The sequence below is a fragment of the Miscanthus floridulus genome, chromosome 8, assembly GCF_019320115.1.
Source record: "Miscanthus floridulus cultivar M001 chromosome 8, ASM1932011v1, whole genome shotgun sequence".
Lineage (NCBI taxonomy): Eukaryota > Viridiplantae > Streptophyta > Magnoliopsida > Poales > Poaceae > Miscanthus > Miscanthus floridulus.
The window spans coordinates 5,520,638-5,545,589 of NC_089587.1; the positions used below are offsets into that span (position 1 = coordinate 5,520,638).

At 45.1% G+C, this 24,952-nt stretch overlaps 1 protein-coding gene and 1 pseudogene across 1 annotated transcript; one reads left to right on the forward strand and one right to left on the reverse strand.

Moving 5' to 3' along the window:
- Window positions 1–7,396: 7,396 nt before the first annotated feature.
- LOC136468469 (terpene synthase 2, chloroplastic-like) lies at window positions 7,397–16,437 on the forward strand (annotated as a pseudogene).
- Window positions 16,438–17,069: 632 nt separating this feature from the next.
- Window positions 17,070–22,956, reverse strand: LOC136470964 (histone deacetylase complex subunit SAP18-like). The gene is made up of 7 exons (XM_066468695.1): window positions 22,793–22,956; window positions 22,553–22,689; window positions 22,313–22,345; window positions 20,147–20,257; window positions 19,855–19,950; window positions 17,607–17,678; window positions 17,070–17,520 (listed from the first exon to the last, which is right to left on the reverse strand). The coding sequence occupies exons 2-7, from the start codon at window positions 22,664–22,666 to the stop codon at window positions 17,488–17,490; spliced, it is 459 nt and encodes a 152-aa protein (XP_066324792.1). The 5' UTR covers window positions 22,667–22,689; window positions 22,793–22,956; the 3' UTR covers window positions 17,070–17,487.
- Between the last annotated feature and the right edge of the window lie 1,996 nt (window positions 22,957–24,952).

The window sequence follows — 24,952 nt, forward strand, 5'->3', positions numbered from 1 at the left end:
ATCGAAGGCGTCTCGACTTAGGCTATACTGGGACTTTAACGCCATTATGCATCCAATGGCATCTAGTTGAGAAACCTTTGTCTGGCCGTGAAGGGGTTTCTGTGCTACGACAAACATGTCGTAGAACGCCTTTGCGGTTGCCTCTGGCTCCTCCTCTGTACGTCCTTCAACCAACTATGCCTCGTGATAGTCATTTAACATGTCTGCTACCCCGGCATCAGCATCATAATCCTCGACGCGTGGTCTCACCACCTCCTCTCTCATACGATCGGCTTCACCATGGTAGACCCACCGAGTATAGTCTGTCGTAAATCCATTCTTCCAAAGATGTTCCCCTATGACCTTCTTCGTTTGTCTTTTCCTGTTTGCACATTTGCTGCAGGGACAACAAATTTTATTTGCTCCTTTAGCAGCCACGCCAAATGCTCATTCCAAGAAAGCATCGGTCTTGTCGATCCATTCATTGGTGACCTAACCCTGACTTGCGTGGCCCGTGTACATCCACTCACGGTCCTCCATCCTCTAACATATATAGAGACGAGTAATATAAACATCAATTGCATCTACACGACATTCCTACTATCTAATAGGTGAGGATAGGTCATAATCCCACGCGAGGATCCATAGATGAGGTTAGTTTCCATGCTCTACTCCTATCCGAGATAGAATTTCGGCAGCACCTTCCCGTTGTTCTCCAAATACACGTCCTGCTAGGGAGAGTGTGTATCCAGAGAACAAAAGGGAGATGATGCTGAAACTCTGTCTCAGATTGGAGTATACCATGGAAACTAACCCCACCTACGCATCCACGGGCTATCCAAAAAACGTGGATAATTCAAAATAGATACGGTTTTAAATATGGAAATATCTGCATATTTCCAACCATATCTCTTTCGAACGGGAGACGCCTAACCGGGTTACGTGATCTACGACCATGATATGGAAAGAGGGGTTATACCTAGGGTGGCAGTGGAGTCAGGCTAGCGGGGCTGTGGCGGGTCGGTGTAGTAGCGAGGCGATGCGGTGCAGGCAGACCCGCAGCGGCGAGGAAGGCGATCGGGGTCGCCGAGGTACTCCTGAAACATCCTCAATTTTCCGCGAAGGGAAAAATCCACATAATGAATTATAATATGATGAAACCAATAGTTGATTCCATCATATTATCATATATCGGTCGATATCACAGTCATACATCGTAAGATTACAAGAATACAAGATATTACATCACTGGGGAACACACCTAATACAGAGTTAATCTAGCGGAAGACTATCGAGTGAAGGCTCCTCCTTCACGGGTCATCATCAGAGTTGGCGTAGTGCAGTGTAGATTCCATCTCTGAACCAAACTTGAGCGTAGGCACGAGACCTTCTAATCCTTCTAAAGTCAGCATCTCTGAGAAGCAGGAAAATCTACACACCGCCAGATGTGTGCAGGCCATGGTCAGCACCAATGAGATTTTGTGGAAAAGATAAAACAAGAGGATCTGATGATCCTAACATTTGGCTGTGGTTTGCATCCTTAGCGCACGAGAAGTAACATTAGTAATGTAATAATAATATCTAGTTTTTAACACATTCTCAGCCACACACATCCACATCCATCCATATCCATCCACCATCACATCCCAACCATAACCATACCACCATCACCATATCTCCTCTCACACACTCAGGTCGACAGGCCGACTTCCTCTCGGCACTTGTCTCAACGGCTCGCAGCCCCCAAGGCTCATGACCGGGAAAATACTCCAAACCTTGGAGGGAGAATAGAAGGACTCATCTCCTATCTAGTTTAAGCGAAACCCAGGAAAGGTCCATAGCCGACAAGTCGGCATATGTATCGATCGATCAACCAAACACTCTGCAGAGGTTTTACATACCCACAAGATAGCCATCCTCGACGGTGCCCCGTCTAGGCAGATTCCGGCCGCTTGCTAGCCTAGAACGATGCCACCCTACCTCTCAGCCCTGGTACATCCCAAGTCTAGTCTGGGATGGCTAATACTGTGAGTCGTAGACAGAGCCGGGGCCCTTCGGGTGTTAGGAGCCAGGTCCACAAGGCCTCCTAAAGTCTCGGAAGGGTGTGGGGGCAACCGCGCACCCCGTACCTCCTTGCACACGTTCGCCTAGCAGTAGTGGCATTGTTCTACCAAGTAGTCCGACCGTCCCGCACCATATAGGGCGAGTGGGATGTAAAGGATTCCTGGTGAGTCTGAGTACTAGTAAGTCCTTAGGGGTTGACCAAGCCAGGATGTCTTCATCAGGGTTTCCATTTTACGTGCTACCACAGCACCCCTACCCCGGGCTCCACCTCTCTGAGGTTCACACCCAAGGACACCTCCAATTACCATTTACCCGCCACAGGTATTCCATATCCAAGTGCCCAGGTAGCACCACATTGCAAGACTCGCCCCAGGCTCGTCGTTATTCCAGCTCGGTCGACACAACCCTCACTCTCCACGCACCCAAGACACACGTAGCACGCTCACACACCACCAAGTCTGGCACCCATAGCCAAACCATTCCCCGGGGGTTCACCACCAGCATCACATCCCCGATATAATGCGAAGTGGAGTTAATAATAAGTATAGTGGTATAATATGCAAGCAAGTAGGCAAGTAAGCATATATAAGCGAGCGAATGCACAAAGCAGGGTGACGTGGTAGAGTGGGTTGCATCAGGGTAATAATGGCTCAGGTAGTAGCATGCATCAAAGTACTATCAAAGGAATAATTATAAAGCGCTAGCAGTTCTAGATATTATGCAATGTCTAATATGATTCTCTAAAAGAGGGTGCTACCATGACACATGCGATGTAGTTGTAGTAGTGGTATATTTCTCCATCCGTTGGTGTTTAATCAGCGGGGGTCACCTCCTCCTGAGCTGACTCCATTTCGTAGTCCTTGTCGTCGCCCACGTTCTCTTGATCCGATCGTCAGCTACTCCGTGAAGCGACACGCAAGGCAAGAGAACACCCAACACCTGAAAAGACGACAAGACGCAGGAAGATCCAACAACACCAACAAGACGCAAAAGACACAAGGCTTAGCCCTCTCGGTGGTTGTCCGATCTCCTCGGGCCAAAGAAATACAAGTAGTGGTTTGCTAAGCATCAGCTTAAGTCATGGCCAAGCCAGTATGGCTTTAGGACAAACGGTTTAAGCCAGAGCTTATCCAGAGCAAACACCACGGCTCACGATCTTTCGATCCGGCGTCATTGACTTGACGGGGATTGGACGTCGGGCCTCAAGAAAGAAGAACGTCGGGGTTCAGCTCCTATAGCCTTAACCCGCAAGTCACAATTGGACACGAGTAGTAAACAAGAACGATAACACTTTTGTGACTTGGCTCCAATGTACTTCGGCTCGCCCGCTATGGTAGAAAGCGGTAGCGCAAAAAGATTGGACAGCAACGGGTTCTCTCGATCCTCACGACATAATAACGTCGGGAGCCGAGAAGAGAGTTGCTCAGCACAACAAAAGAAGTGGGGTTAGCTATGCACATCCATGTCATGTTCTCAGACACATCTTCAGGAGAGATGGTTCTAGACGGCCGATCGGGTCGACACACACGGGTCCGAGGGACGACATAGACTATAGCTTCGCTAACTAAAAAGAGATAGTCCGGTCTTTGATCCAATCGCCATGGACAAGGCAGGATCGAACAGAGCGGGCTAATAGGGCAATAACAGCATAAAACGGAGGTCTACTCCTTCCAGCACACACGCCATGACAGAAGATAGGGCATCGGAAGGAGCGACAAACACCAAGTGCGCAGACCACTCATAGGGTACCCGACCTGGGTGCACTGGCACTGAGATACCTCTCGGATCCGAAGCGGTGCGATTGTCACCGTGAGAATCGGAGAAACATGATGGTCAAACGGGGTACAAGCATACAAGGTTTTGAGCACGGAGAAGCAACTAAAAGCAAATGAGTGGCGTAGCTCCATGGTCATGGCAGGGCAAACTCGCGGCCACAAGCTATACCAACATATGTTGGCATCCATCGTTCTACGATTGTTACCTCCCAGGTCATCTCCCACAGGCTAAGTCGCAAAAGGCTCGATGTGAGCGGGTGATATCCGCATCGATATCGATATCGATATCAAATCTATCGCGACCATGTTCAAGGGCCAAAGGAAGGAGCTAACACTCGTGGTACTATGAAGCCAACTAAAAAGCGACGGGTCGAGTTACACTCGGCATCACGGTCATGGCGAGACGGATCCCGCGATCGTAACGTCCAAACGAGGTACGATCCCTCAGCCGGCTCGAAGGCTCGGCACACAGGCAACAACACCAACAATCAGCGATAAGAACCAAACATGACCGAAGACGCAACAACTCGACACGACTGAGGAGTAGCACATTCTATAGTTGGGGATAGGCAGACCTGCACAAGGGCATGGTGTAGATAGATATAGATAGATCAAGATCATGTATTGTAAGTGGACGAACGAGTATAAGAATGAGCAGGAAGGGGCTTTTGTCGGTGGTCGGAGATGTCACCGAGGTGGTCGGTGAGATCACCGTCGTGGTCGAAAGGATGGCCGAGGTGGTCGGAGAGCTTTGCCGACATGGTCGGTGAGATCGCGGAGGTGGTCGGAGTGATCATCAACGTGGTCGGTGAGATTGCCGAGTGGTCAGAAAGGTTGCCAACGTGGTTGGAAAGGTTGTCAAGGTGGTCGGAGACTACTTAAGGGTTGGTCCACATCGTGGTGCTTGTCTTTAGAAAAATTATGAAACTGGTTTCATAATTTTTCATCAACGTATGAATTTTCTACGAATTTCGGAGATTAAATCCATTCCTGAAAAAGAAGAGGGAGGCCACGGTTTCTACTGGGCCACCACTGGGCTACTGCCGGCCTTGTCTTACGCGAAGAGGAAAGGCAGGCCGGCCTATTTGTTGGCCCAAACTGCAAGGAAGAGAGAGAGGGCCAGCACAGGGCCACTGGGCCGATGTTGCAGCTGCTGCAGTTGGCCCAAGAGAGAAGAGAGGGTGCTGGTGCTGGGCATTGGGCCGGCTGGCCTTGGTGCTTTCCCGCAAGCCGCTCAGCAAGGTAGGGTCTAGGACTGGGGCTGCTCGCGACGTGCGTGTCCTCGGTGATGGTGTCGCGCGCGACGTTCTCCGAGGCCTTGGGTGAGCAGCTCACGACCGTGCCCAGCGGTGCTTGACCGAAGAGCCTAGGGACACAGACATAGTGCACGCTTGGCTCGCCATGACACTACTCCGTGCATGAGTGCCAGCGTGGCCAAGGTCGGCCTTTGGGTCTGTGTGTGCGTGCATCCGAGCGGTGGCCATGGTCGTGAGTGTGGTGGCAGGGTCCGAGGTCACGGAGGTGTAGGGTCGGCTGAGCTCACCATGGTGAGGCCACGATGGTGGTGCCATGCCATGGACGTGAGGGTGAGGTGGTATGTGTGCAGGCGTGGTCATGGCCACGACGAGGTTCGTCGACGGCGTGGCGTCGAGGCAAGGCAGGGTTTTATTAAGCGATGGCAGTGGCTAGTGTGGGTGTGAGGCTGTGAGCGCGTCGTGCCCAAGCTGTGACTTCGAGAGCTTGGCTCGAGGGCCAAACAGAGGGAACGGAAGGCGGGCAAGGTTGTGCCTTTGGACGGAGCTGTTGTGTGCACGGGTTCTTCGGGCAGCGGTGCTCGGCCGGGGGCTCGGAAGAGTTTGGCACGGCGTGTCCGTGAGGTGTGCGCTTGCTGTGCGAGTGCGGTTGCCTCAACCCTCGGCGCCTGTGACCGGTATGGACGAGGGAGCAGAGAGGAGGTTGGAAGGCCACGGCTTGGTGCCTATCTTGTGTCGCTGTGCGCTACACGCGCGTGTGATGGCGCCTGGCCGTGGGTGGCTACCGGTGCGGCATCATGCCCCCCGCAGGATTGGTGCTGGCGTGGTGCAGCGCATGCGACATTCGCGACCACGGCTGGTGTAGGGTTGTGCGGCTACGACGCGTGAGACGGCGGCAGCAGCACAACCATCCAACGGTGCCCGGGCCATGGCTTCATGGGCGCGCCTTGAAGGCTAGGTAGGCAGAAATGGCAACCAAGGGCTGAAAGGCGAGGCTTTGGCTCATGGAATGCTAGGGTGACGCGCATGCAAACCAAGGATGCCGTCATGGCATGTGCTACGTCCAGGTTGGGCCTGTGTCCGAGCGGTGGCCATGAAAGGCACCACCTTGGTCTTCTTGGGGCCGGTGTGTGTGCGTATGGCATCCCGGCCGTGTGGCGGTCGTGTGTGGCCACCAGCGGTAGAGACACCGTGCTATGCGAGCGTGGCAAATAGAGCCGGCGTCGAGGGCCAAAACAGGCAGGCTATCGAGGCAACGAGTAAAGGCGAGGGCTTTTAGGGTGGACAGCTCACCGGAGGGCTCGTCAGCGACAGATCGCACGGTGCCGGTCGGGCCCAACGCAGGCAGTCGTGCGCGCTGGTGTGGTGAAGGTGTCTGCGTGGGTTCGTGCGTCCTTTGTCCACGTGGGTCTCGGTGTCGCGGAGTGGAGCGGCTTGGTGTAGAGGAGAGCTGGGTGAGGCTGTGACGGGGTCGCTGCTGCGGCTGTGACTTCCCCGAGCGCGCTGGGTCGTCGTCGCCGTGCAGTTGCGGTAGGGGGTGAAGCAGAGGAGGTCCGGCTTCCATGGGAACACAAATCACGGCACGAGGGCCGATCTCAGTCAAGGACGACGACAGGGAAAGGGGGAAAAATGGGAGCTTTGGCAACGACGCTACTCACCGGTGAGCACGGAGCGGCATCGAGGAGATGTCGCGGTTGACGCCGAGCCAGAGCGGGGTCACGACGTGCGGGCTCCGAACGGCGTGGCTCGGCGACGGGGTACGATGGCGCGGTGTCGATGGCAAGGTGGCTCGCCGTGCGTGCTTGCTCGGCATCACGCCGTGGTTGCGTTGGCTTCTTGGGCTCCCGTCGCGGCGTCATTGGTGGGTGCGGAGGAAGGGAGAACGAGGTAGAGGAGGTAGGGCTCTGTGGCGGCCGGGAGAGGGAGTTCGGGAGAGGTGCCGGATGTCAGGGTACTTATAGCGCGCCAGCTAGGGCTGCCGGGGGGTCACGGATGGCGGCGATCCTCGGGGTCCGTGCTTCCTACCCACGCGGCGCGCATCGAGCGGGGGGTGCGGAGCTGGTGAAGCGCGGGTGTGTGCTTTGCCACCCGAGCGGTGGCGGCGTGGGAGCAGGTCACGGCGCGCTTGGCCTAGGGTTCCAGAAGGGGCATGCGGTGCGCGTGCAGGGCGCATGCGCGCATGTCCGAGCGAGCGGTGGCGGCTGGAGGCCAGGGCACTGCCCTTGGGTTGGGGCTGGGGCTGCTGGCCAGGCTAGGCCGTGGCTTGCTGGGCCGGCCGGCTGACTGCGCCGGTTGGGCCAAGGCGCTGGTGGGGCAGGCTGGGCCATGGCCAGACGGGAGGAGAGGCTGGCTAGGCCTGCTGCTTTCGTGGGCCAAGGTGAGGTGAGCGGGCTGACTTGGCTCCTTGGGCCGAAATGGCTTTCCCTATTTTCCTTTACTCTTTTCCATTTTAGATATTGTTTGATTAATTCCATAATCAAGTGTTTATATGCTAAACTTGATTAGCTTAGGTGTGGGCCCACTTGGGTAATATCCAAGGGTCTCTAGGGTCTACTACGGGTCTCGGAATCCAATGCCAAGGGTTGGCTTCGATGGGCATTGATTTACAAGGAAGGTCGATTGATTTTATGAATTAGATCCTAGGATTCGAATGAGGTTCAAAAGCAAGAAGATGAATTGAGAGAGAGAGGAAAAGGGGTTCTTAAGATAATCTAGAAGGGATCAAAAGGATTTGCTACGGACTTGTGCTCTCCAACTCAAAACACTAAACCAACAAAAGATCTCCGGCAAACTCCTACAAGTAATTCTATATGCATACAACAATTTATTTATAAATTGTTCTTTGTTTGACCTAGCATCTACATGCTCCACATATTGCAGGAAAATTTTTAAAAAGTTTGTATTTTTGGCTTCTCCAAAAACCCGGGTTGTTACAACTCCGGCTCCGCTCCGACGGGCTCTTCTCTGCAAAAAAAGAAACATAAAATTGTCAATACAAAATTTCGGCAGCACCTCCCTTGCACGATGAGGTTTTCAAAACCTACAAGAAAACCAACGGCACGATGGCCGACATGCATATATATATGAACGGCACGATGGCCGACATGCACAAGATTATGTAAGGAACACCTAGCAACGTAATCAGGATAAGCAAGGATCAGGAATTACAAATTCAGGATCTATATCCCATTACTAATATATTCCATAAGCTATATTAATTTATGACAAACATCAATCCATGCATCCACAATCCATCCATGCTAAACCTTAGATTTGCAACTATGCACCATAACCAGCGTCCACGAAGGCACCCTAACCAGGACATCTTAATCTATTCATGCATCCACATCCATCAGGCGGAGATGGCATAGGAGCTCACCACTGCAGAATGGTGACCGAGATGGCCAGATGCGGGTCGCCGCTACTGTGGGGCCGCCCCGCACCCCGGCGGCGTTGCTGCGGCGCCGCTGCATGAGCGCGCGAGGGCGAAGGCGCCGTTGCTTCGGCGGCCTCCTTCTCTTCCTCCTTCTTCCTCCTCTCCTCTCCTCCTCCTCCTCTCTTTCTCCTCCTCCGGCGGCGTGGCGCTGGCGTGGGCGCACGGGCAGGGGCGGCACTGGCGCGGGCGCGCGGCCACGCGGGCAGTGACGGCGCTAGCGCGGGAGGCGGGCAGGGGTGGCGCTGGCGCTGGCACGGGCGGTGGCGGCGGCGGCGCTGGCGCGTGCGTGTGTGCGGTGTGTGTGGGCCGGCCCAGACGACGGGGTTAAATCCCCCCTTTGCGAGTGCCCCCGATCTGGCACTCGACAAAGGTTTTTTTAATTTTTTTTTAATTCTTTGCCAAGTGCCACTTGGCATGGCACTCGGCAAAGAGGGTTTTTTAAAAAAAAATTAAAAAATCCTTGTCGAGTGACAGCCATCCTGACACTCGGCAAAGAGGCTCCTTTGCCGAGTGTCATTTTTTTGACACTCGGCAAACCATATATTTTTTTTATTTTTGACCTCCAAACTTTTTTTGCAGTCCTCGTAAAATATCTGGTACTCCATGTTCTAATGTGGCACATTTCTTGGACTTTTTCTATATTTCTTTAATTTATTTCATTTAATTGGATTTTCTTGGATAATTCAAATTATAACTACTAGTTAGTCGAATAATGAAAAAAATGAATGGAAAAATGATATTTATGTTATTTAGTATAATGTGAGGCCGTATCTAGGAACAGACCACCAATTTCGAACATCTTGTTCACGAAACATGACCACGAACTTGCGGTCGAGTTGTTTTTAAATTATATAAAAAGCAAACGAAGTCTGAAAATTATGAAACTTATAGAGATGTCAAGATATCATATGTGGAGGCTGTGATAAAAAAAATTGAGGAGGTTTCGCGCAAGTTTGTCATGTACGATGCTTACCACCTCGTCGGCCTCTTCACGAAATCATGAAACTTCTTCGGAGATTCTTCGGTTTGCAAGCATCGTACGTGACAACTTGCGCGAAACCTTCTCAATTTTTTATCACAGCCTCCACATATGATATCTTGACATCTTGACAAGTTTCATGATTTTCGGACTTCGTTTGCTTTTTATAGAATTTAAAAACAACTCGACCACAAGTTTGTGGTCATGTTTCGTGAACAAGATGTTCGAAATTTGTGGTCTGTTCCTGGATACGGCCTCACATTATACTAAATAACATGAATATCATTTTTCCATTCATTTTTTCATTATTCGAATGACTAGCCGTTATAATTTTAATTATCCAAGAAAATTCAATTAAATGAAATAAATTAAAGAAATATAGAAAAAATCCGAGAAATGTGCCACATTGGAACATGGAGTACCAGGTATTGTATGAGGACTGCAGAAAATGTTTGGAGGTCAAAAGTAAAAAAAAATATGGTTTACCGAGTGTCAAAAAATGACACTCGGCAAAGGAGCCTCTTTGCCGAGTATCAGGAGAAGACACTCGGCAAAGGATTAACAGCGGCTGCCGGCCGTTAACGGAGACGTCCCTTTGCCGAGTGTTCTGGTTTGCCGAGTGTTATTGTTTGCCGAGTACTCGGCACTCGGCAAACCACCTCTTTGTCGAGTGCTAGTTTTTTACCGAGTGCTTTCTCTCTTGCACTCGGCAAACAACCTCTTTACCTAGTGTCCGATAAAAAGCACTCGGTAAAGTCTGGGACACTCGACAAAGAAGCCGTCTCCGGTAGTGCTACTAACTCCACACCATTTGGACTGCAGTTTGATGCTGGCTTCGGAAGCTGCATGCAACACCACCACAGAAAACACCGTATATGCTCCTCTCTCTCTCTCTCTCTCTCTCTCTCTCTCTCTCTCTCTCTCTCTCTCTCTCTCTCTCTCTCTCTCTCCTTATAAATTGTAGGGCATGCAGTCACCTTGAATTTTATGCTCACAACTGATCACAGGCAGCAACGAACTGCTCACAAACAAGATATATATACATAAATATATACGCCGACTTATCTTGCTTGTTTTCTGCTTAAGTTGTATATATGTACATAGTACTTTACTTCACGCACCTTTTCCTTCTCCTCCGTGGAGCACCTTCTCCTTTCAGCTAGCTTGGCCGGCGGCAGCAGCTGGAAACGGCCGGCGAGGCCGCCGCCGTGGCAATTTCATCCGCCCTGCGGCGGCGGTTTCCAACACTCCGCTGAGTACGTGAAGATTTTGACCTCCAGGTATAGCTTAGCAAGCCATATATATCCATTACTTTTCATGATTATATATAGATTTCTCAATGAAACGTAACCTCTAATGCTCACTACTCTCCATGAAACATACACCTGTAGGAGGGCCTGACGGAAGTACAAAAGATTCTCCATCAACGTCAGAAGGACGACCGGGAGATGATGGTCACCATCGATAACCTCAAGCGCCTCTGCGTCGACCACTACTTTGAGGAAGAGATCGAGAGCGCCATGATGAGTGCTTGCATGGATCTCCTCCACAGAGATGATCTCTTCGATGCAACCCTTGCTTTCAGGCTCATGAGAGAGGCCGGCCATGATGTCTCAGCATGTCAGTGGATATATACTTACATGTAGAGAGAATCGTATTGCTAGCTAGTACTCTCAAACATATATATACGATGTTATATCATTTTGGAAATTAGAAAGGATACATATGTTCATATGTCCAAAGTATAAATGGTTTCTACCATCAATCGATGTGCGGCAGGTGATGTTCTATGGAGGTTCACCGGCAGCGACGGCGAGTTCAAGCTTCCTCTTAGCAAGGACATCAGAGGGCTCCTGAGTCTGCATGACATGTCTCACCTGGATATTGGAGGAGAGGTCACTACCGGAGACTGTGCAGTTACCGAGTGCCCAGACAATTACCGAGTGTCAAAAGTCGGGACACTCGGAAAACATTTTATTACCGAGTGTCAACACTCGGAAAACATAAACACCCGGTAGTAGACATCTTTACCGAGTCCGAACACTCGGTAACCTCAAACACTCGGTAGAACTACAATTTTACCGAAGGGGCGCACTCGGTAAAAAGAGACACTCGGTATTGAGCTGCCACGTCTCCTAGTGTACCAACCGTGCGCCAAACGGCATCACGGCATGACATGTTTGCCGAGTGTAGAAGTATTTGCACTCGGTAATAATAAAGTTTTACCGAGTGTAAGTTCACAACACTCGGTAAACACTATCTTTTACCGAGTGTAAGTTCACAACACTCGGTAAACACTATGTGCCATTATAAAAGTTCAAAATGACCTGTGTACCATTGAAAAAACGGAATTGCTTGTTTGAGGCCCTAAATGAATTCAAATCAAAAAGTGGTCAACTACAAAGTTTCAAAACTTTTTGAGATCTACAATTTTCATTTAGTAAGTTTTTCCATCCGAGGTCGTTTGAAAAATTTGAATTTTAAATTTGAGAGATTCAAACGTAGTTTTGCATGATAAGATGATTTCAAATCAAAAAGTTGTCAACTACATAGTTTCATAACTTTTGCAGATCTATAATTTTCATTTAGGAAGTTTTTCCATCCGAGGTCTTTTGAAAAATTCAAATTTTAAAATTTTCAAATTCAAACGTCGTTTTTGCATGACAAGATGATTTCAAATCAAAATGTTGCCAACTATAAAATTTCATAACTTATCAAGATCTACAAAGTTTATTTTGGCCGAACTCAGACATGCCCCTCCACTGCCATCGCTAGAGTTCCGGTCGTGCCCGCTCCTGCCGCTGCACACCTTTCCCTCTCATTCCACTAGTTCCCTTACATTTGAGAGATCTACATAGGCTGCAGAGTACTTATCCATCTTATCCCACTAGTTTATTTACTTTTAAGAGATCTCATAGGAGTTGGTCAAGCCCAAACCTATGAAAACATAGCGATGACCAACTCGCACCCACTCAGACATGTCCCATTAGACCACCATAACCCATCATGTGTAGTTTTTCCTAGTCATCTAAGAGTTACATGTAGAGTACAGAGTACTTTCTCCTCTAATACTACTAGTTTTTTTTACTAGGGCCAACTTTCAGAGTACTTATCCATCTTATCCCACTAGTTTATTTACTTTTAAGAGGCCTCATAGGAGTTGGTCAAGCCCAAACCTATGAAAAGATAGCAACAACCAACTCGCACCCACTCAGACATGTCCCACCAGGCCACCATAACCCATCATGTGTAGTTTTTCCTAGTCATATAAGAGTTACATGTAGAGTACAGAGTACTTTCTCCTCTAATACTACTAGTTTTTTTACTAGGGCCAACCTCTAGTACAGAGTACAGAGTACTTTCTCCTCTAAAAAAGTACTCTGTACTCTACATGTAACTCTTGTAAAAAAGTACTCTGTACTCTACATGCACAAATAAAAAAGTACTTTACTATTTCTCAAATTTTGGTTCGAACTTGTTGTTTTTCAAAATTTCAAATTTGAAAGGTTCAAATTTTGTCAAATGACAAGATGACTAAAATAAAAGTTGTAGAAATTAATGAGTTGAACAACTTTGGTATTCATCACTTTTTATGTTGAAATCATTTTGGGTCCCAAATTTTGGTTCGAACTTATCATGTTTTAAAATTTCAAATTTGAAAGGTTCAAATTTTGTCAAATGACAAGATAACCAAAATAAAAGTTGTAGATCTTGATGAGTTGAACAACTTTTGTATTCATCACTTTTACATCTGAAATCATTTAGGGTTTGAAAATTTGGTTTGAACTTATCAAATTTCAAATTTCAAATTTTAAAATGTGTAAAACATTGTTACATCCGAGTTTGATCAAACTTAAATGCTGAAGCATGATTTTAGAAATTTTTAGAAAAAAAAACATCACATTTAGAGTTAGTATGAGGGAGAACAACTAGTTACAAAGTTTACCTACAGATTAAAAAGAGAAATCACACTGTTCTAGATGATCCTTACGTAATCATAGTAAACAGTGTGATTTCTTTTTTTAATCTGTGGGTCAACTTTGTAACTAGTTTTTCTTTCTCATACTAACTCCAAATCTGATGATTTTTTCCTCAAATTTTCTAAAATCATTCTCTATCAATTTATTTTGTTGGTTTTATATGAACCCACCTGTCAGAATTTTTTTGTCCAGCCCGCCAACACAGCGCCTATCTCTATCCCCGCCTGGGCGCTCAGCCCAATTCCCCACCCTAGCGCACACTTCACCTCCGCCGCACGCTCTTTCGTCAAAGAAAAAAAAGCGACGCTGCCGCCAGTCCTGCAAGCGAGCCCAGCCGCACGCTCTGTTGATGGTGTTTGTGGACTTTGCATTGTGCTTGTGACATTTGTTGTAGCTATATGTTGGTTATAATGAGTGGATGTGACATTTGTGGACATATATGTGATATATATTGTCTATCTGTTGGTAACTGTGATATTCTGTTATAATTGTTGTTAATTGTGGCTGGATATGCACTGAAACAAACAAAAAAAATAGTGTGGACAAGTTTTACCGAGTGTTACACTCGGTAATGGTCATGTTTACCGAGTGTTACACTCGGTAAAACAGAAAACAGAACCAAATTGGTTCTGATTCTGTTAATTTTGCCGAGTGGTGCCATTTTTTACCGAGTGCCACGACCCCACTCGGATATATGTGCCATTTTTTACCGAGTGGAACACTCGGTTAACGAGTTACATGTTTACCGAGTGTTACTGGTACACTCGGTAAACTATATTAGGGAAAAATATTTGCGGAATTGTTTTAATCATGAAAATGGTTATCTGTTTACCGAGTGCTATGTCTAACACTCGGTAAACGACGCCGTTAACGGCAAGCTTGGGGACTGACGACCGTCACGTTGTAGTTGTTTACCGAGTGCCGGCTTAGCACTCGGTAAGATTTATTCTCCGAGTGCCCCGTTAGTTGACACTCGGTAAACTAACTTTACCGAGTCGTTGTTTACCGAGTCATGTTTACCGAGTGTGGCACTCGGTAAACAATTTACCGAGTGTTTCTCCATATTTGCCGAGTGTTTATCACACTCGGTAATTAATCAGTATCCCGTAGTGGGTGTTGCTGTACAAGGCAAAAGAGTTCTCAAGCAAGCACCTTGCATCTGCCATTAGGTACCTGGAACCAAGCCTTGCAGAGTATGTGAGGCAGTCCTTGGACCACCCTTACCACCTGAGCCTGATGCAGTACAAAGCCAGGCATCACCTCAGCTACCTGCAGAGCCTGCCGACCAGAGACACTGCAGTGGAGAGATTAGCAGCTGCAGAGTTTCAGCAAAACAAAATGCTGCATCAGAAAGAAATGCAAGAGATTAAAAGGTATGTAAATGAGTGCCCTATTTCTAGTTAATCACAGGCATGTATGCTTTTGTGCTAGACCAACTATGTAAAAGTGTTTAGAAAATGATATTCTACCTTTGTTTATCTAAGAGAAATTAAAGTGGTGATATGCTTTTCATTAATCATAATTGTGAAAGATTTTGTTTATGTGATGTAGATGGTGGATGGACCTAGGATTAGCTCAACAAATATCAGTGCCGAGAGACCAGAAGGTGCTGAAATGGTACATGTGGTCCATGACAGCCCTCCAAGGATGTTCCTTCTCAGATACCGAGTTGAGATCACAAAAATAATCTCGCTTGTCTATGTTGTGGATGACATATTTGACCTTATTGGCACACTAGAGGAGCTCTCACTCTTCACTAAGGCAATCAAAATGCAAGCTTAGAACAATAGTCTCAAACTTGCACAGTAAATTAAATGATATAAAGTAGTTGTCAAGTACACATGCATATGCACATTTTTTTTAGATTTTGGTATTAATAGTTGTTGGCACGCTGTAACTGATTTACATAATGATAAAATGCAATTGTAGGTGGAATACTGCAGCTGCTAATTCACTGCCTAGTTGCATGAGATCATGCTTCATGGCTCTTTACACCATTACGAATGAGATCGCAGATATGGCTGAAAAGGAGCATGGACTGAGCCTTGTCAATCATCTCAAGAAAGCAGTATGTTACCAAATTGCCTTTTCTTATACTTCTCAAATGGATCTTCATAAACAGTAATCGATTTAAAAAACACTGTACCTCCATCTAGGAATGATGTCCTATATTGCTGAAATTTCAACTTCATTGGTTAAAAACTTGTGCATTTCTAGAAAAAATTGGTTAAAAACTTGCTATATTTTTTCACAATGAAACTTATTGCAACTATGATAATTGGACCACACTTAATAACAATCACTAACATAGGAAACCTTTTCCACCATTCTATGCAGTGGGTAGTGTTGTTTGATGGATTCATGGTTGAGGCAAAATGGTTAGCAACAGATCAGGTTCCTACTGCAGAGGACTACCTAAGAAATGGTGTTGTCACTTCAGGAGTGCCACTTGCATTTGTACACCTACTTGTGCTGCTAGGGTATGATCAAAGTATTGAAGCACTCATTGACCACATTCCTTCTGTCATCTCTTGCCCAGCCAAGATTCTGCGACTTTGGGATGACATGGGCAGCACCGAGGTTAGCTGAATATACAGCTCTTAAATGTTTTTGCCATTTCCATATTAAGATTTCCAAACCCAATAGTTCTGCAAATTTAGTAGAAAACACTCGAACAGTCAACAATCGTTTGCAGGATGAAGCACAGGAAGGATTTGATGGGTCATACAGGGACTTCTACCTCATGGAGAACCCTAGATGTACCCCCAACGATGTTGAAGCATATATGCGTAGCTTGATTGCAAGAGAGTGGGAGGAGCTCAACAGGGAGTGTTTCTGTAGGAGGACCTTCTCCGCCAGCTTCACGCGGATCTGCTTGAATGCTGCAAGGATGATCAGTGTCATGTACTTGTACGACAAGGAAAAGAGGCTCCTTGTCCTTGAAGACTATTCGAGGATGCTGCTACTTTGAAGCTATTTTCCATGAAAATCCTTGTTTCATGATATGTCTCTCTTTATTAGTTGACACCAGCATACAAATGATGCTTTGTAAATATATTAAATATCCAGAAATAAAAAAAATGAATGAGCAAGATGATCAGCAGAGAAGGCCTTATTGACAGTTGTGACGTGCAGAATAAGAAGTGAATAGGCATTGGACCAATGCCGAGGAATGTATGCAAAGCGTCAATTACTTTTGAATCATGAAGAATAGTTAGTTGAATCTACAAGCTTGAATTATTATGCAAAGAAATCGTTCAAATCACAAGCTTAAGATTGTGTAGCTAGCCCTTGTGAAGAGATATCGAGAAGAAAGGCATACGAAGAAAATTAACACAAGTGGTTTCAGTAGATTTATGTGATTGCCAAGCAGCAGCTTCTTTTGCCAACGGTTTTCGGCTTTTCACAGCATGTGTCATTTAAAATCAAACAGATGTTTGAATTTTTAATTTTCTGCTTTGAAGTCGTAGCTACTATTCATCCTTTGGTTCTTTCTTCTTTGGTTTCATACTGGTTCTTTGGTTTCATACGGAAGAGAGCAGACTCTGTCCGCTCATGCATTGGATCAGACGCTTTTCTTGTACATGCTCGGCTAGCAATTGTAATCTGAGAATAACTGTAACCATATCCATATCCATTTATCTTAATTTCATCTCAAACCTTATGCTGGCCAAGAAAGTTAAGACTACGTTGCAACTGTTATGATCATGTCACCGGATTCTGTGTCGGTGTACATGCTGACTTGGAATATCAGTCAACCCAACTTAACATTCTCAATTGAAAACGCACGTTGTCCAGATTTGGAAACTTCAGGCACCACAGATATAATACAGGCAACCATACCAGACTCCTTGCTCGTTCGAAATGTCTAGGTAAATTTGATACTACCAGTATTACAGAAAATTTCGGTTCCACTTCCCAGTGCTAAGAGGGATTCATGCCTTGATTGTTGCAACTAAAGCCTTTTGACATCACAGCAGTTACATCCGGTGCAGTCGCTGAAATTCGTTGTGGGCACTGTCTACATGATTGCAACGCTCAAGTAATCACCAATCTGCAGAACAAGGCAGCACAGATAAATATTTTGTGCACTGACCAAAAACGTAATCCGAAGTAGCACAATACGGCATTCGTACATACCTGGAATCCGAGCTCTGCAAGAGTTTTGGCATCATCACCTCTTCCATGACCATACGCGAAGGTCGAACCCACCTTCAAACGTTCAACAAGACAGGTTATGAAAGGGCAACAGCCAACAATGTACAAAGTAATGGGCAGCATTTCAGAAATTTACGCAAGTAGGACAGTAGACGGCCATTTGAATGAACGAACAAAGTAATGGCCAGCATTTCAGAAAAAGTTCATGACCATCATGATGTTAACAGTAAACTTGCTTTAACAGACAATGGATAGGGCCTCGAGTTTTGTTAATGCATTCAGCTCATGCCATGTGTTAGGTGTGTAAACCTAAGAACACAGTTAAGACAACATAGTTCAACATGCTACTAATGTAATAGAGGTTGTGAAGAGCTAAAGTAGCAAATAATAGTTCAACAGCTCATGACCCAAATAATTGTTTCATGGCAAAAGTAGCAAATAGTTCAACATGCTACTAATTAAGACAACATAGTTAAGAGAAACAAGCGATAGATTCAACGGGCCTAAGGTCATAATGATAAGCCAACACATCAGCATTACACCTAGGGGGGCTTAATATTTTAGCATTTTAACTGCATAAGCTCATTTTACATCAGAATTTTGAATATCTTTTTTTAAAAAAAAAGTGGCAATTGTACCTGCATCTAGACTAATGTAAAAAGAACTTTCAGCTATGTGTGCTTTGAGAAATAATGTTTTAAATATTAGTTGCAGTACTGTTCCTAATAATCATGCAAATTCTGAGTTGTCATGTGTAGGAGACGACTGAGAACTGTGTGATGTGGCAGCCCCAGAAAGTGGAAGGTCTCTATTTCAAACAGAAAATACAGAAGAATGGGAAGGCGTTGATTCTAAGGGAGATGCATCATGAGCGCTGTGCACAAAGAATTAACAAAAAACATAGTTTCTAACTTCACAGGGAAACAAGTCTGCAACAAGTACCACAAGCTCAAGGGAGAATGGAAGGTAATTGTAGATGCAAAGTCTGCAAGTGGAATAGACGTTGTGAAATAATCCATGATGAAATAGAGGTTGTGAAGACAAAATCTAAGTATATCTGTCTAAAATGTTTCGTTAGATACAGGTTTTTAATTACACACTGGTGACTAATAAGTAATAATGACATAATATTATATGAATGGCAACAATAGAGCCAAGTGCAACAATGCTCCAATTGCCTTCTATGATGACATGAAGTTTATCTTCACAGGAAAACACCCACCAAGACAGGACGATGATTCCAATGGCAATGGGAGTAAGAGTCAAGAACAAGTAGATGTCAATGATCCTTCTCAGCACTATGATTCTGATACTATACCAGGTAGTCCTAAGGGGAAGGCTGAAGATTACTAGAAGAACAAAAAGAATGATTATGCCATGGTTCAAGACGTCACTGGTGCTACGAACAAGTCTGAGTCTATGCGCTTCACTCACGTCACTGACCCAAATAAGGGAATTTACAGGATCATCGATACATGGAGTATCTTTTGCTAGTGCTCCTTGATTTGCAGACTTATCTTGCTGAAAATGTTAGGATTGCTAGCATTGAGGGGCAGCCGGAGGAAAGCATCAAATAGTGGGTGGCACGGTGGGTGATGGATCACTATCCTATGGATTAAATTAAACTCTTTATATAACTTTGGTTAATGCTCATGGTAGTGACTGACTAGTTTACCTTCGCAAAACAAAACAAAAAGTTAGCTTTTAAAAGCATGGAAGCACTATGACATACTGTGTATTTTGGCACTTTGAAATTAAAGATGCACGGTATACATTTTGGCCATATGGACTATATAGGGCATAATGTATACAAGTCATAATATGCATTTTGGACGTATGAAACAATATATGGCACGGTGTATTTTCGGTGTATGACATGTGGAAGATTGTGTAGATGGTAATACTTGTGATGGCTCTCTTGTCTTGTATTGTATATATGACTTGGTATGGTACGTGTTCTGCAAATTTTCAAGCAGTTTGTGTTCATTTAGATGGATGGAGGCAAATCTCACCTATAAGGCAATTTGGTGAGTGTATCTCCATGAGCAAGAGTACCAAGCAGTTAAACCAAAAAGCTTGCCAGCAAAACCATGTTTTTAACTAGGAAACCAAACAGAACCTAGTAACCTTGCCCACACAGGGAAACGAACAAAGCATCCATCTTGCCTGGCAAGGCTAGTTTGCTCAGCGAAGCAAGGTGAGGTGGAGGCCAAAATTCTTACGGTTTTACCTGTCTGACAACAAAACGACCATTCTTGTCTGGGTATACAAATGCAAAAGAAAGCCTCGCGTTCCTTTTCCTTGCTGGAAGAGCAACCTCTTTCACCTGAAAAAACAATCATAATGCACTGATAAGATTTAACATGTTATTGACATGCACGCTCAGGCCCCACTAGCCATTGCTCAAACCCAAAGGTATGTTATTATGAGACACAAAATCCTACTTTCCTCAAGGTATAAATAAACATCTTTTTTTTCCCCTTAAAGTGGCACAGGCAAGTAAGTCTGTAGAAAGGACTTACAAGATCAGTGAGCTCGCGGAGAGTGGCATCCTTCCATGTGTAAATCTGAACTTCATCCTTTGGTTCCTTCCCTCTCACAGTAAACTCTTCATTTTGATGGTGACCAGCAACCTGAAAACAGTAACAACGATCAACTTTCTGCAGTAAATGGTGTTTTATTATCAAAATCTACTGCAAGACTTGTAAGATAAGATGTGCACAATATATGTAGCACTCTTAATGGTACATCTGTGCAAATCACCCACATAAAAAGTATTCCCAGCTTCTAGATTCTAATGTATCATGAGATTACCACTGTGCTTTCTAAGGGGTTAGGAATGACAAGTGGCCCACCTAGAATCTAAATAGGCAAAACAATTTCCATTGAAGAGCTCCCACTGACCCAGTAAACCTTCAGGCCAGCTAAATAAGAACTGACACTAGAAATGTGCTAACAGAACACCAAAAGCACAAATCCTGGAGCAGTGGATGGCTAAGATGTATTACTACACTCAACAACTCTATAAATAATTAAATATAAAGTGCAGGCCTGTCAATAAGAAAACATTTTATCCCTTGATTTAAGCATGTTAACTTTTTCCAGAATCATCCCAAAACAGGTAGACCGGATTATGTTTGTTCCCCGCTATGACAGTAACTAACTAGGGCCTTGTGCTTTTTAACTAAAACATCGCTGGTTATTCATTGGTTCCACCATCAAATAACTTTTTCCAGAATCATTCCAGAACAGGTAGACCGGATTATGTTTCTTCCCCTTTATGAAACTAATTAAGGCAGAATAGCCGTATTATTCCCTGAACTATTACTCAAGGCTCACTTTCATCCCCAAACTTTCAAAAAGGCCGTATTAGTCCTCAAACTCTACTTTTAGGCTCAATTTCATCCCAGAACTATGAAGATGATCATTTCAGTCCTCAAACTTTGCATTTTGGGCTCAACTTGATCCGTAAATTATCAAAATGTATTTCAGACTTTAAACTTTTATTTTTCAACTGAACTTTGTCTATCGTCCTACGTGGAACGTTGCACTGTTGCACCTGTTCATCTCCAACACCACCAGCGATTGGAGATAGAACATATAATATTCATAAAAAACTCTTTAGTGGCCATTAATAATCCCAAGCTGTTATGTTACCTTATAATGGTACTGTTTATATATATATCCGATTAAATGATTTTTGTGGGAGCAATTACAGTTGCTTGGAACGCTATTTATTCCCTAAGAATACATGGATATATAATGAAATAATAGCAAATCTATAATTTTTTCCTTAGCTACTTCTAGAGTTAGGCTCAACTAAAAATAATTAGTGTATAAAATAATATTTTTTATCCATAGGCTAAAAATAGTTCATATTTAAGAATATTTATATCTATATGCATCTTAGAATATGAATATAAATGTTGAAAGTCTGCTATCCTATTCGCTAGCTGGGACGACACTAGGGACAATAGTACCTAACAATAACCGTCCATCTCAAAACGTGGGTGGTGCTGGACCTATAACCCTATATTATTATAGTTGAGCCAAAATGCATTTTGTAATTCATGGATGAAATTGTGCCTAAAATATAAAGTTTTATTTATAGACAAAGTTGAGTTGAAGATAAAGTTTAAAGACCGAAATGCGCTTTGATAGTTTATGGATCAAATTGAGTCCAAAATGCAAAGTTTGAGGACTGAAATGATCATCTTCATAGTTCTAGGATGAAAGTGAGCCCAAAAGTAGAGTTTGAGAACTAAAATAGCCATTTTGAAACTTCAGGGATGAAAGTGAGCCTCGAGTAATAGTTCAGGGACCAAAACGGCTATTCTGCCACTAATTAACTAAGGTCTGTGTTTCACTAAAACTTCACTGATTATGCAATTTCACAATCAAATAATTATACTGTTAGCTATGCAACCATCTTAAAGCATAGACTTCTAAATAAATTCCAGTGTAAGTAAACTGCATTTAAAAAAAGCATAGTTTGGTGATGAAAAGCTTTCTGCTGATTCCACCATGCACCATAGGTACAACAAAATCGACTTAAAAGTTGCAGCAGTAACACAAACAAGTGAATCAATACTACAGACTCTCAAGTCCCACTCAACACACTAAAATAAAGTGCTAATCAGCACAGGTAACCAATAAATAAATTCGTAGGGACAGATAAGCATGCTTACCCTTGTGAAAACCCTGAGCAGCAGAGGACAGGTCTGCACACAAAAGAAAATGTTATCAGTAAAATTAGTCAGCATTCACATTCCTCTGGACGCAAGCAAGACCTAACCTAATGCTGTGGAGTTGCATATCTGTGTTCACCTACTTGTGAAATCGCAATCGACCATAAGGGGAATCCCATGAGTTACTAGAACTTAGAAGACTGACACCGGGAGCAAGGGGGGCAGGGGTAAAGCACTGACCTTCTCGCGGTCGATTGGTTCGGGGCGGAGGCGCGCCATCGGCGGCGGCCCGCGGTGCTGCATCGGCGGGCCCGGCCGCGCCGGCCTCATCGGCATATCGCCCATGCCCGCCATGTCCCCTCCTCAGCAACGAGGCTCTGCGAGTTTGAACAGAAGCATACGCATCAAACCAACCCTATTGGTTGCAATTAGACAAGGTTTTGCCAAATCGATCAGTGGGGAACGAGGAGTCGAGTTGACCTGCTCTACAGCCGGGTGGACTTCGACAAGGGAAGGCGCTCGCCGCCGCCGCCGATTCTTCGCGGGGAGAGGTGGAGGTGGGGAGGGGAGGAGCCGACGGCGTGGGTGTGCCTGGAAGAGAGGCGAACAAACCCTAAATTTTGCAGTTTCCTCCCTTGAGATCAATGAGAATTGCATAATTGCAATTCGGTCCACTTTAGATACCCATCACCGCTGCGGTCCGTTTTGGCGGTTAAACGACTCGAGTCTACGCTTTCGGTCGGGACAATGTATGCAAACTGCCCAGGATTACTAGAGGCTGATCTATTGAATAGGATCAGAGGGGAAGATTTTTTTGCGTTTAAGTCCTCCACCCGCCGTCATGTTTTTTTACGCTTAAGCTTCCTCACCTCATCCATTAAATCAGTATCTAGTGATTCTAATGGATAGTTTCTAAATTTGTACAGATTGGCTAGTTTGCACATGATATGTTGATGTCGGTTTTCACACCATTCTTGCCCTCAAATTCAAAAATTGTTTGAGAAAATAGTGTTGTCACTGCTTATGCAGCATGTAAACAGTACTACTCATCGACATGTATATCGTACAGTTTATATCTAAATGATTGATTACATACGGTCTACGGTCCTATGTGATTTTATACAGGTTCACGTATCTTACAAATTATGTGATGGACTGATTTGATGATGGGGTGTTTTGGCTCAATCGATGCATCGGACTAACGCATTGAGGCGTGCATGCTAGTACACGAAACTTCCATATGAGTGAATATATGCCCATCACCATGCACGAAACTTCCATATGAGTGAATATATGCCCATCACACACTTATGATATATAAGGTACAGGTACTCATAGTAGATTGATGTTTTCTTCTATCATAAATATAAGTTCATCTAGTTTGTTCTAGGTCTACCTTTTCAAATTTTGTCTAATAATATCTATAAAAGTATATTGTCTTGAATTAAAATGAGTATATTTATTGAAAGCATTATTCATGATAAATCTAATAATGTTAGTGTAGTGCTATCAATGTATGCATCATTCGATATGGTGATGACGGTCAAAGCAAAAAAAAAAGTCAACTTGGAACAAACTACATAGGCTTATAGTTGTGATAGAGATAAGGGTATGTTTGGTAGGGATCCAAACTTTCGTGAAACACTTCGAATACGGATTATTCTCTCAGAAAATATTTTGGATGATGTAACACCCTCGGTGTTACACTGTACAATCTTTTGTTAAAACACTGTATTTGCATCATGTTTATGTGATAGTGTATGAAATATAATGTGTAAATAAATTCATGTGACTTGAAACGTTTATCGGAAACACGAAACGAATGTTATATTTTATGTCGCATTATATCGCTTAAAATTCTAAACGAATTTTTATTAAACGAAAATGTTATAGAACGCATACCCAGCACTTTAGTAAAGTTTGTAGTACAAACTTCGTAGGCGGCGCTAAAATACTTGCGGTCGAGAATGGGATTCGCTAGATAGCTTACTTAATAGCTTGGAAACCGAAGTTGACGCGAATCCGAACAAAAACTTAGTTATTTTCTTAAGTCAGAAAATGGGTCGACGAAGCTAAGTTTGGGTATTTTTATAGGAGAATCGGGTTAAGTAGTGGCATGGTCTTAGGGTTTATTTTAGTAGTTTGATATACCATCTCGAGCGTTAAATAGTTAGTTTAGCTACTAGATCATCGAGTTAGATTTCTGAGCAGCTTTAAAAAGCGTGCACGACACGGTTGCAACGTCTGGGCGCGATCACTGCGCCGGCACTCGGTGTCGCCGCGCCCGCTGTCCAACGTGCACGCCGCACACAGGCCACCACACTAGCCGGTCCTGCCGCTGGCTCCGCGCTGCAGGCCGCGCCGCCGTTGCTGCGCCCCGGCACGCCACGCACGCACACGCACGAGCATGCCACGCTCGACCTGGCCGCTCGGCCACCACCGCCGTCGTCGTGGGCCCGCTGCTCTGGCCAGCCAGCTGCCACCGCTTTATCGCCCGCGCATCGCGTCACTACGCTGCTACTAGCCGTGGTCGCTTGTGCGAAGTCGCCATGTGCGCTCTACCACCACCATCGCGTCTGCCTAGCCGCTCTGCCGCCTCGCACCCCTCTGGCGGTACCGTGCGCGCGTGGCCACATTTGG